The sequence below is a fragment of the Mandrillus leucophaeus genome, unplaced genomic scaffold (assembly GCF_000951045.1).
Source record: "Mandrillus leucophaeus isolate KB7577 unplaced genomic scaffold, Mleu.le_1.0 Scaffold266, whole genome shotgun sequence".
NCBI classification, from domain to species: Eukaryota; Metazoa; Chordata; class Mammalia; order Primates; family Cercopithecidae; genus Mandrillus; species Mandrillus leucophaeus.
This window is the reverse complement of record NW_012102765.1, coordinates 2,238,684-2,251,034: the sequence shown is the minus strand read 5'-3', so window position 1 is coordinate 2,251,034 and position 12,351 is coordinate 2,238,684. Positions and strand designations below refer to the sequence as shown.

The 12,351-nt window shown below is 47.9% G+C and overlaps 1 protein-coding gene across 1 annotated transcript in view; it reads left to right on the top strand.

The window, feature by feature from the left end:
- Positions 1 to 12,351, top strand: part of NUB1 (negative regulator of ubiquitin-like proteins 1) — a 33,379-nt gene that overhangs the window by 19,119 nt on the left and 1,909 nt on the right. The window contains exons 9-15 of the mRNA XM_011984369.1: positions 2,547 to 2,733; positions 3,476 to 3,583; positions 4,353 to 4,505; positions 9,349 to 9,495; positions 11,074 to 11,169; positions 11,841 to 12,018; positions 12,261 to 12,349. Coding sequence (XP_011839759.1) covers positions 2,547 to 2,733; positions 3,476 to 3,583; positions 4,353 to 4,505; positions 9,349 to 9,495; positions 11,074 to 11,169; positions 11,841 to 12,018; positions 12,261 to 12,349 — 958 coding nt within the window. The remainder of the gene's footprint in view (positions 1 to 2,546; positions 2,734 to 3,475; positions 3,584 to 4,352; positions 4,506 to 9,348; positions 9,496 to 11,073; positions 11,170 to 11,840; positions 12,019 to 12,260; positions 12,350 to 12,351) is intronic.

Here is a 12,351-nt window from a genome sequence, read left to right as displayed (position 1 = left end):
CCTAAACATTAGGATCTCTCTTTTAGAGCAGTCAAAAAAAAAAAAAAAAAAAAAACTGTAAGACGAACATAGTAAATTTCTGTTAAATAACTGACTTAAGTTCAAATGGGATTTAATTTTTGTTGTTGTTTTTGAGACAGAGTCTTGCACTGTCGCCCAGGCTGGAGTGCAATGGCGCGATCTCGGCTCACTGCAACCTCCGCCTCTTGGGTTCAAGCATTTCTCCCCCCTCAGCCTCCCGAGTAGCTGGGATTACAGGCGTCCGCCATCATGCCCAGCTAATTTTTGTAGAGATGGGGATTCACCATGTTGGCCAGGCTGGTCTTGAATTCCTGACCTCAGGTGATCCACCCGCCTCGGCCTCCTAAAGTGCTGGGATTACAGGCATGAGCCACTGTGCCTGGCCAGGATTTTATTTTTTGAAAGCTAGGCTCAGTAGATTTTATTTAAATAAATGTATGTTTATTTTAATATTGTCAGCATGAAAATGTATCAACAGTGCTGAATATTAATGCTACTAAAATTGTAAACCAAAGTAGTGTTAATAGAAGTATACTCTAAATGAAATTTTTTATTTTTATAGTTTTTTTTTTTTTTTTTTTTAAGAGACAGTCTCTATGTTGCTCAGGCTGGTCTCAGGCTGGTCTCAAATTCCTGGGTTCAAGTGATTTTTCTACCTCGGCCTCCCAAAGTGCTGGGATTACAGGTGTGAGCCACCACGCCCGACCTTCTAAATTCCATTTATACCAGGCTTTAAGAAACCACTTTTCCCCAAGCAAATGATCAGGTTTAAATATAGTTTTATATATAATAATGTGTTTTATTTCTCAAAACTGAAAGGATGACAGGTACCCCTCTGAGACCTCTGCTTTGGTTTTGTGTGTTTGTTCATTTTGTTGGTTTTTTTCTCTTTTTTTTTTTTTTTTTTTTTGGCTGCACAAATAAATACTCGATCCTGGGTCCAACTTGAGATAAGTGCATATTGATTTTATTTTTAACTGACATGAGGCCATTTCTGTCCACGCTCCTGATGCTTAGTAAAACATGAATGAGCCTGTTAAAGCAACATGCAGGAGATGGAGAAGTTCGGCCACATGCCCATTGCTTTCCTGTGAGTGGCAGGAGAGTCTTCTGTCACAGGAACCAGAACGTGTCCAGAGCCAGGAAATCTCACCGTGCCTGTGAGATCAGACCACAATCCACAAAGTGCTGCTTTTTCTCTCAAAGTCAAGTTCTCAGGCTGAGCAGTAAATTTGGAGACAGTACCCCTCACCCAGCTCCACATCTGTGTGTCTGCGTGCACATGTGTGTGTAAAATATGGTGTATATGTTCTCAAACATTCACAAAATTCGAAATGTTGAGAGAGATGAAAATAAGTGTAAAAATACAGCCGTGATACATTTTTCTTGCCGCACCCCCAACTGGACTGTCTACACGGGCCCTCTTTAGGAGACTACTGTTTTAAAGGGCAAATGACAAAATAAAAGTCCTTTTGGGTTTTTTTTTTTTTTTTAATTACACGCATATTTTGATAGGCAGGACAGGAAGCTTGAGGCCATGTGGATTTCGTAGTTTTATACAAGAGCAGTCTTATTTTTAGTAGAACACCAATGAACACAAAGATATAAAACCTTGTTCATGTACAATGTGTGGTTCCAAATGTTCTTATTGAAGACTTGAGACCTAGATTGGCATTAGGAATTTTTAACGTAATCATAACTTAAAATCAGTCACTCTGATGGCTGCCTTTGCCAGCACTTCTCCTGGAGCACGCTGACTTCTGTTGCTGTCTTTCTTCCCTTCTCTGTGCCTGGGTTCAGCCTGCTGCCACGGATACCGAGTCTCGTTTTGCCTGCACACAGGCCCTCAGAAATCAGCTGGGCCGTTAGAGCCTGGCGCTTTCTGGATTGATTTTCCCCCAGCTTGAATGTGGTTGAACGTGAATGTCTTGTCCGAGCCTTCGTCAGCCGAGGCATTCATAATACGTAGGGATTTTTTTGGCGTCTTTAAAGAAGCGGTGTTCAGCCCTGGCTGTACGTTAGACTCACCTGGGGAGATTCGGGCAATATAACGACCAGGCCCAACCCCCAGAGATTTCTATTATGTTTGGTCTAGGTGGGATCAATGATTCTTAAAGAACGAACGAACGAACGAACGAATGTTGCTCTGGTCCAGGTGATGCTAATTTGCAGTTAGGATTGGAAGTCACAGTTTTAAAGCATGATCTTCCCAGTATTTGCTGAGGGCCTCTGAAACAGTGGCCCTGGGTTCTCCTTCCTGTCAAGGGACTGCATGTGTGTCCTGGGGCAAGTGGTGATAAGCTTTGATTCCTAAGCCCTGATTTCTCCTTTTTTCCCCCATTAGAAGGATGAGGTTATAAATACAGCTCCCTTCCTAAACATTAAGATCTCTCTTTTAGAGCAGTCAGCCTTTGAACATATACCAAGAACTGGGAAAGAATTCCAGTAATTCACAAAAAGGTTTCAAATGCTAAAAATGTTTCAAATGCTGCTTGGCAGTGATGTCATTTTCCTTCTCTTTCCAGTGAGTGTTGCAGAGAGCTGCTGGACACAGTGGATAACTATGCCGTCCTCCAGCTGGATATAGTGTGGTGTTACTTCCGCCTGGAACAACTGGAATGCCTTGATGATGCAGAAAAAAAATTAAACTTGGCCCAGAAATGCTTTAAAAATTGTTATGGAGAAAATCATCAGAGACTGGTCCACATAAAAGTATGTTCCTGGAATTCATTTTCTGTCTTGTTGAGTCCATTTCTAGCATTTGTGTTTATTCCTGTTAAAGTATTTGAACTACTGCCAGAAGGTGATTTCATTTTGATAGTAGTATATGCAGTATACTCTTGTGAACCTATATATTTATAAAGTGTTCCATGTTTTACAAATCTGGCTGTCTCTTTTAGTGTGTGAGCATTTAGCCCAAAGGAACACAGTTTGCTAGTCATAGAACCCCACCAGTGATCACCCTGACCAGGAGAGAGCTGCTGACTTCTTTATATGGGTAGAGTCTAATTTGCAAGATGTAAATGCAGAAAACAGACATTTCAGCAGTAACAGTTAGAGTGAATGAGTCCCAGCTCAAGAGCTCTGGCTCGAGTAAGGATTGTTCTGATTTCCGCAAGTCATCACAATCCTGCTGATGTAGATTCTCTTATACCTGGTTTGGATTTCTGCATACTTCTCTGCTGACCAGGAGGGCCACTGTGCTGCATGTCTGGAGTGCTGCATGTCTGGAGTGCTGCATGTCTGGAGTGCTGCATGTCTGGAGGAACGTCGTCGTACCACAGGGGATGGGGAAGAAGGGGCTTCACTTTTGCCATCAGTCATAGTGAAGCCATGGACGTTTTAATACTACCATGTTGCCCCTCTGGAGACCAAGGGAATTACAGATATGAGTATTATACACCTGTAATTAGAAATAAGGCAACTTTGTCCTTTTTTTCTTCAATAATTTTAGGGAAATTGTGGGAAAGAGAAAGTACTGTTTCTAAGACTCTACTTACTTCAAGGTATCCGAAACTATCACAGTGGAAATGATGTAGAGGCTTGTGAGTATCTTAACAAGGTAAGAAAAGTAAAGTTGTAACCATTTTCACCTCCTTTTAAAAAACACTCGCGGAAGTTAAGGATTTTAACTTAGTAGTTTGTGACTTGTGAGAAACATGCCTGCGCTTTCTCCGTGCACAGGAGATGTTGAACCAGAAACATGTTTGTATTTGTTAGAGTACAGCCAGATGCTGTAACAAGGAGACTTCAAAAAGACAGTGACTTTAATTGGATAGAAGTTTATGGCTCACTCATCTTGCAGTCTGGAGGTGAGCGGGGCCAAAGCAGTGAGCAGCCCGCCAGCCTCAGCGAGGCGTCCCAGGTTGCTCCTGTCAGTGCCTCTTTCAGCCAGCAGAGGGGGCAAGAGAGCGTCCAGAGCAGGCCACTTGAGCGATGGCCCCGCAGCTGCACCCAGCGCTGTGGCTGCATGCCATTGACCTCGACTTCACCACCTGGCTACACCCAGCTGCACGGGAGGGTGAGAAATGCCACGTGTACAGCTCAAATTCAGGGGCTTTTGTTGCAAAAAAAAAAAGTGGATACCAGTCACTTCCACAACAGCCAGCCTCTTTCCTGGTGTGCTGAGGCTGTGTAATGTGAGTAGAGATGGTGTTGGTCTCTTTCCATTTGTACTTGTTAATAACAGGCCTAGTTTAGAGATTTTGTCCAAAATCTGATGCCCTTTAATTCACATTGGGCACAATCTAGTTTCTTTTAGGCTTTAACTTTGTATTAAGCTTTAAGTATTGCCATGGTTACATGATTCTTACATTTCTCCCTGTCTCTAGGCACGTCAGCTCTTGAAAGAGCTATATATCGATCCATCAAAAGTGGACAATTTGTTGCAGTTGGGATTTACTGCCCAGGAAGCCCGGCTTGGCCTGAGGGCGTGTGATGGGAACGTGGATCATGCGGCCACTCATATTACCAACCGCAGAGAGGTACCCACTTTCACAATGCCCTAGCTCTCTTGGGTATGAAAGAACAAAAAAAGATAGTCTCACAGGAGGTGTTAATAACAAGGAACTCTTCATTACTCCAGATTGGGAAGGAAGGAGAAACTTTTTTTTTTTTTTGAGATAGAGTCTCACTTTGTCGTGCAGGCTGGAGTGCAGTGGCGCGATCTTGGCTCACTGCAATCTCCCCCTCCCGAGTTCAAGCAATCTCGTGCCTCAGCCTCCTGAGTAGCTGGGATTACAGGTGCCCGCCACCACACCCAGCTAATTTTTGTATTTTTAGTAGAGACGGGTTTCACCATGTTGGCCAGGCTGGTCTCAAACTCCTGACCTCAAGTGATGAGCTCACCTCAGTTTTCCAAAGTCCTGGGATTATAGACGTCAGCCACTGTGCCCGGCTGAAACTTGTCTTTTTCAATTGGATCATTTTTCACATGCTGCAGTTTCCTTAGTTTTGTTTCCTGCTGTGGTGGCAAACAGTCCCCTTTCTCTCTTTAACTCTCTTTCTGGAAGTCATTTTAAAAACAGAAAATTGTTTTTTCATGAGGTCTTTATTAAAGTTGGGGATTGCATCCTTGCCTAGAAACATAAGTCAAATTATAGAAACAAGTTGTATTATATTATGAAAGCACAGGTTAAAAAACTATAATCATTTGAAACAATTAAGTACATTAAAGAAAACCTTAGGATTTTGGAGTTGGAGGGATCCTTATTCTATCCAGTATGTCCTGCAGTAAAATAACTGAGGCCTAGAGGGAGATCATGGTGGAATATTAGCAGGAGAACCATTTTTCTTCTTTTGCCAAAACAAGAAGTTGGTACTAGATTATCTCACAGGCCCTTTCTAGCTGTAAACTCCAGCCACAGAAGTCTCTAGAATCCTCAAATGTATGTTACCTCGTTTCCCTTTTTGCTAAACACTAGGATAATCCCGAAGGATAAAAGCAGCCTCGGGGTATTAGGATGGGAGCAGGAAAGCCCCGTGGTTGTTTGCCCACATGATGCCAGAGAGGGAGTGGATTCGTGGGTTGATGCCATGGTGAGCAGTCCCAGGGCTGCTTGGGTTTCTCCTTTTACAACACCAACTGTGGTCGTTACCTCTCTCTCGCCTAGTCCAGTCGTGGTCCTTTGGGTCTTGCTATAGAAGTCAATGAGTAGGTAAAGGCAGAGACTTTGAAAAGCTGAGTTCTTTTTTGTTTTTTTTCCAAGACAGTATCATTCTGTCACCCAGGCTGGAGTGCAGTGGCGTGATCACTGCAACCTCCGCCTCCCAGGTTCAAGTGATTCTTCTGCCTTAGCCTCCTGAGTAGTTGGGATTATAGGTGCCCACCACCATGCCCAGCTTTACTTTTTGTATTTTTAGTAGAGATGGGGTTTCACCATTTTGGCCAGGCTGGTCTCGAACTCCTGACCTCAAGTGATCTGCCTGCCTTGGCCTCCCAAAGTGCTGGGATTACAGGTGTGAGCCACTGCGATGGGCTGAAAAGTTGAGTTCTGTGTGTTTGAGTTTTACATGGTCTAATTAAGTACTAACAGAAAAACAAACATTGCTGATACTGATTTGTTGCTTTACTATTGCTCCACTACCAGTAAGATTTTATTAGCATCTGGAAAGCTAGTGTTTTAAAATGAGATCATTTGGAAAACAATTCTCATCAGTGTATGAGACTACAGTTCATAAAACATTGTCACACTCATGTCATTCACTTCTGCCTGTGACCACCCGAGAGGCCATAGGACAGATACTTCTCATCTTACACATGGGAAGAGCTGTAGCTCAGAGGCGGTCTTTTAAAGCATAGTGGAATCACATCACTTGTACATTTCTGAAGTTAAAAGCCCTTGGAGAAAATGCAAATAAAAAACAACAGTGTGTATAGTGCAGTTGATCGTGCTCCCTCTTCCACCCCAATGGGTGTTATTGGTTAGGATGCTTTTGGCTGAAAGCAACAACAACAACAAAAAACCAAAATTGCCTAAACATCAAAAAAAGGGATGTGACGGGATTTATTGGCCTGTTTACTTGTAAAAAGTCCAGAAGTAGGATGGGTCTCAGGGTTAGGTGATTCAGTGGCTTACTGATGTCACTGAGGACCTGAGGTCTGTCTCTCTACCCCACCCCCCACCCTGTGTCATCAGTGTCATCCAATCACACCAAGGGCCATAATCTCTGTCCCAGAATCCTCAGGGAAAATCCTGAGCTTCTTGTGATTGGGAAGCCTTGAACCTGTTGTCACTGAGGCTGGAGGAATGCCAAGACTGGCTCAGGCCTGTGGCAAGAGATAGAGGGTCGCCACCTTCGCCCGTTCAGGGGCCACCTGGGGAGCTGGAGCAGCCTCCCACACCTCAGGGAGGGGTAGAACGGGTTCTGGAAAGACAAAAACGACGTCCCACAGAAAGTGGGCTCCCATCGGAGCTTTAGATGAGCGAGAGAAAGCTGCTGCCCACGGAGTTCCAACATTCTAGGTGTGGGCATCTGACTAAACTGAATGTAAATTCTTTGTTTTTGTTTGGGACAGAGTCTTGCTCTGTTGTCCAGGCTGGAGTGCGGTGGCATGATCATGGCTCACTGCAACCTTGATCTCCTGGGCTCCAATGATCCTCCTGCCAAGAGCTCTTGGCTGATTTTTGTTTTTATTTTTTGTAGAAATGGGGTCTCACCATGTTGCCCAGGTCGGTCTCAAACTTCTGGGTTCAAGCAATCCTCCCACCTTGGCCTCCCAATGTGCTGGGATTACAGGTGTGAGCCACTGCACCCAGCCTTTAATACATAATTTTTAAAGTTTATATTTTTTGTGCAACATGGCCCTGAGTACAGACCAGTTTCTCATCTGGCAAAAAGCAACAGCTGTAGAAACAGAAGATCACAGATCATGCTTCAGTATGGCCAGACTGTGAGAGGCAGCCTTCCTAAGAGGTCGTCCCAGCTGCTTGTGACCATACAATGCCTCTCTCTTGAAATCTGATTCTACTTAACTGTAGCCACTTCAGTGCAGTACTGTCATTGATTGATCTACTTTATCTTTCTAACTCATCTTAGTATAAAGAGAAATATATCAGAAAATAATTTTCTCACGTGTGTTTACATGATTAAAAGGAAACAGACTAAGACATTTGTAATGAAAGGAAATGTTCTTCGAAGCTCCCAGTTGATGCGAGGTCTGTGTTAAGTAAAGCCCAGGTCTGCTGGCTGGCAGCGTCCTTCTCTGTGCTTGGATGTTAGGCGTGCTTCTTAGCCTTTTGGAATATAAATGGAAGAAACTGTATTGAAAGCAGAGGATGGGACCAGTAAAGGCATTTTATGTGGAGTGTAAGTGTGAATAAAAGTGCAAATGTGAGTGGCATGAAAGGCTCCTGCTGGCGTGCGTGGTTGGAGTGGTGTGGCAGGATAAGGTCAGTTTGGAAGCGTTGTTGGGGCTAGGGAGTGGGAGCCCTGAGTAGCATAATAAGGAGCTGGTGCCTCAGTGTGGGGAGGTGGTCAGGAGCTGCTGTGGGCTTTTAGGTAGGTGACTGGAATGACGGAGCCCACTGCGCTGTGCAGCGGGGCTGGAGCTGGGGGAGACTGGCCGCTGAGAGGTAGAGCACGTAACGGGGGCATGAGACAGGCCTGGTGCAGCTGGATTCTTGGGGTGCAGAGAGGCACCCATGTGCACCAACTAGGGGAGGTTCTCCTGTGATAGAGACAGGCCATGAGTGTACAGGTATCTTCATCCCTGGAGATGTTTCCGGCAGCCACTCTGCTCTGCCTGCTCCTACCGTGGCGCTGTGGAGTCTGGTTCCACGATGATGGTGCTTTTGTTTTCCTAAGAGATGAGGCCACTTTCTTGCTGTGGGGAAAACGCAGGGAGGCGCCTGTTGCCTGGGCTGGGTGGGAGGCAGGAGCAGGTCTTTGGAAGGAGGGGAGTCTGTTTTCTCCCCCGTCCTCACTGCTGCTGATGGTGGAGCTGGTCTCCCTGGGAGAATGTGGCAGTCACTTAGCTTTGTTGAAAGCTTTCTGTCTCCTTGTTGGGAAAATAATGAGGTTGGATTAAATTCCTGGTTTTCAAACTTGCTTTGTTGTTGTTTTTAAGCAGCAAAATCCCCTTTTTAAGTGACATGTTTATGGGCATACTAGTTTACAAAATAAGTTGGGAACCCTCCTGATTGGCCCTGGGTGGGAGAGGTGAAGAGACTAGAACCCTCTGCAGCCGCCTTGTGCTCCTGCAGCAATAGCAGGCAACTCTGAGAAACAGGGTTGAGAACCAAGAGGTTAGATGACCTTTGTCCCTTGGGCATTCTGTGGGTTCTGAATGGAATGACAGGCCTCAGAAGGCCCTGGAGTCCTTGCTCCCCAAGCTGTGGTGGGTGGGTCATCAACCATGGCATTGCCCAGGAGCCCCCTGACTCCACATCACATTGGAACTGGAGTCCCTGGGCGATTCACCAAAGGCTGGAAGGCCTTCCCACCACATGCACAAAGCTCTCTGCCCAGTTGCTAGAAGAGAATCCACGCACCTCACGCCTGCGACCTCTGCAGTGGGAGCGCGCTGGGCTGGGCGAGTGGCCCATCCTGATGCCGGATGGCAGGGCTCATGAGGCACCTCCTTCCTGCCCCACGGGCGTCTCACTTCCACTGCCTGCCCTCAGAAGCAGCACTTGCACCACCCCTCTGCCTCTGTGGCACCTCTGCCATTTGGCTGGGTGAAAAGAGGTAGACAGGGGTCCTGCTGTGCTTTGCTTTGGTTTTTTGGCTTTGCCTGGAAGCCCCGAGAGTCCTGCAGAGTGTTCACTGAGAGGCTGTGAAATCTCAGTCCCTAACTTGGGGTGGGACTTTGCTGTTTTCCTAAAGGAATTGGCCCAAATAAGGAAGGAGGAAAAAGAGAAGAAAAGACGCCGCCTCGAGAACATCAGGTCTCTGAAAGGGATGGGCTACTCCACGCACGCAGCCCAGCAGGCGCTCCACGCAGCCAGCGGGAACCTGGACGAGGCCCTGAAGGTAGCCGCTCCCTCGGGGCCTCTGGCCTTGTCCTTGAGCAGTGGGTCCTGCCCAGAGCTCCCTCCATGGCTCTCGGGGCGTCCTCCCAGGCTCACTCCTATGGGCTGCCCCGTCATCAGATCTGAAGGGCAGCTTTTTCCTGGGCTCCAGCCCCAACAGAGGCCATGTGAGGCCCCATGAGGCCCCATGCTCAGTGCCTGGCCCAGGCCTGGCTCCAGAACACGGTGCCTGTCCACACCAGCGGAGTCCACAGGCCAGGACTTGATGTAGGGTTTGTGTGTGCAGCAGAGTGTAGTGTAAACAGGCCATTTCCACAGCAGAAAAAGAGAATGGTAATTCAACTTGCAGTATAATTGTTTGGCATTAAAATTTTAACTGTAAGTATCTAGTTTTATTTATTTAGTCCATAGTACATGTTGGCAAAGGGGAAGCTTCTCAAAGAACCCCTCAGGAGTGACAGCAGGTTGGGATCCAGACAGTAGTGACTTTACCTGGGCCACTTCCTTCCCTGTGTTGGAGAAGCAGATGGAATCCTCAGTAGGGCAGGTGCTGTGCTGCGTCTCGGCAGCTTGGTATGGAAGCGCCCTCTGCCCTCAGCCCCGCAGCTCAGAGAGAGACAAACTCAGAGCACGCGTGGTAGGGAGTCCCCAGGGGTGCACAGGAGGCAGGGGGCTGGCTGCGTGGAGGCAGCAGTCCAGGCAGATGCTGGGGCAGCATGGCAGGCAGGAGCTAGCTTAGGTTGTGTGCATGCTGGGGGCGGGGCTGGGGGCAAGATGGGGGTGGAGGCAGGTGGAGGGCAGGGCAGGTGTACTCGTTTGCCCTGCTGAGGCGGGTGTGGGTGCAGCAGGCACGGGGGGTCCACCCTGCCTTTGTCTCTTATCCCTGCCCTGTTCCCTGGAAGGCTCCACAAGTCAGTACTTCTGTTACGATGTATATGTATATTTAATGTATACGTTAAATTTTAAAATTGTATTTGAATATCTACTTTGATTTTTTTGTGTTGGAGAAATATTAAGAGGTGGGAAATTCTGAACATCCGAAGGGACTGATGGGTCTCGAAGTAGATTGGAATTATATGAGTAGCACATAAATACCTCCAGTCAACACAGAAGTATTGAGTGTTGGAAAGGAAAGTCTGCACAGAGTCTTTTAAGATTAAGTATTGTGTGACGAAGAAACCAAGGGTCAAAATAACTCTACTACCTGCCTGATATTTTAAGTCTAGAGGGCATGACACTTTCAAAGATCAATCAGGCAGCCCTGAGCTGCTTAAGAGACCTTTCTGTCTGTGGCTCTGACGAAACCTGTTTGCTTGGATGCGCTTCCACCTGCTCTCGTCCCTTCCTGCTCTGTCAGAAGGGATCTTTCCCCTGACTAGTCTTGCTCCTCCTTCAAACCCCAACTGTCCCAGTCTCTGGCTGGAAGCCTTCTGGGCACATCAGCCTGGGCGGGAGCCCCTTTCCCTGCCTCATAGCAGCAGAGGACGGCTGGGTCTGCCGAGCACACGGCAGGGTGCGGTGCCTGTCTGAATGTGTGAAGAGCTTAGTGGTGGGTAAAGCGTGTTCCTGTGTGTTTTAGATTCTGCTCAGCAATCCTCAGATGTGGTGGTTAAATGATTCCAATCCTGAAACCGACAACCGTCAAGAAAGTCCTTCCCAGGAAAACATTGACCAAGTGAGTGACACGTCTTTGTGCCCTCAGCTTGGACAGCCTTGGGTGGGGTTGCTTGGGGTAACGCGGGTGAATCAGGCCGCAGGACTGGGGGAGTCCGTGCTGAAACCTTGGCTCCCAGGCTCCAGGTGTAACCTGCCACCTCAGAGGCCACCCACGCAGCAACAGAGGGCAGGGGAGGCCTCCTTGAAAAGCAGGACATCTGGGGAAGTGTCAGGAAGTTCTCTTTAGGTTTGCCTCCTTTTCCGATGCACCGCTGTTTACATCAGTCCCATTTATCTGCCTGTGACCTAAAAGGATGTCACTGTGACCTGTGAAACCCATCCAGCTTTGTGTCCCAAGTGACAACTCTGTCCACATTTGTCCCCCCACACGCATTAGCATGCCTGTATGCTGTGGCCACTGACCTCACCGTGCTCGTGGTGAGACTGGCGTGGCGCCTTGCTCTCAGCCCGAGGTCACTGCCTGTCCCGAGATGGCTGCTTACTGACGCACCCGACTCGAGTCTTCCAAGCCCCCCTTCCAGGTTGCTCCACGCTCCCGTTGCACAGAAGCATGACTTGTGCCGAAAGGGCCATGGTGCGCATGCCGGGAGCTCTTAAATATGAGAGCCGGCTGTCTGCTCGTTGTGGGTGATGGGGTGGCCGAGGCTGTGACCCTGCCCTCTCCCCTAGTTGGTGTACATGGGTTTTGATGCACTTGTGGCCGAAGCTGCGCTGAGAGTGTTCAGAGGCAACGTCCAGCTGGCTGCCCAGACCCTTGCTCACAACGGAGGAAGCCTGCCTCCCGACCTGCCGCTGTCGCCGGAAGACTCTTTGTCCCCGCCAGCCACATCCCCTTCTGACTCTGCAGGTAGGTCTGAGGTCTCTGAGGGCCACGTTGACAGCAAAGTGTCTTCAGAAGCCAACAGATGGGGCTGGTGCCCTAGGCCACGGCAGACATGGAGACTGAGAGGGGCGTCCCCTGACGTCGCTGGGCTGGCCGCCTGGACAGTGTGGCCAGCAGGAGGCACAGTCTGAGGTTGACTGTGGTTGTGCAGTGTCCCCAGGACAATCCTCACATAATTCACTTACTCCCGCGGTATTTTATCGTAGGAGCCTCTAGTGCCTCAACAGACGAAGACATGGAGACAGAGGCCGTCAATGAGATACTGGAAGACATTCCGGAGCATGAGGAAGACTATCT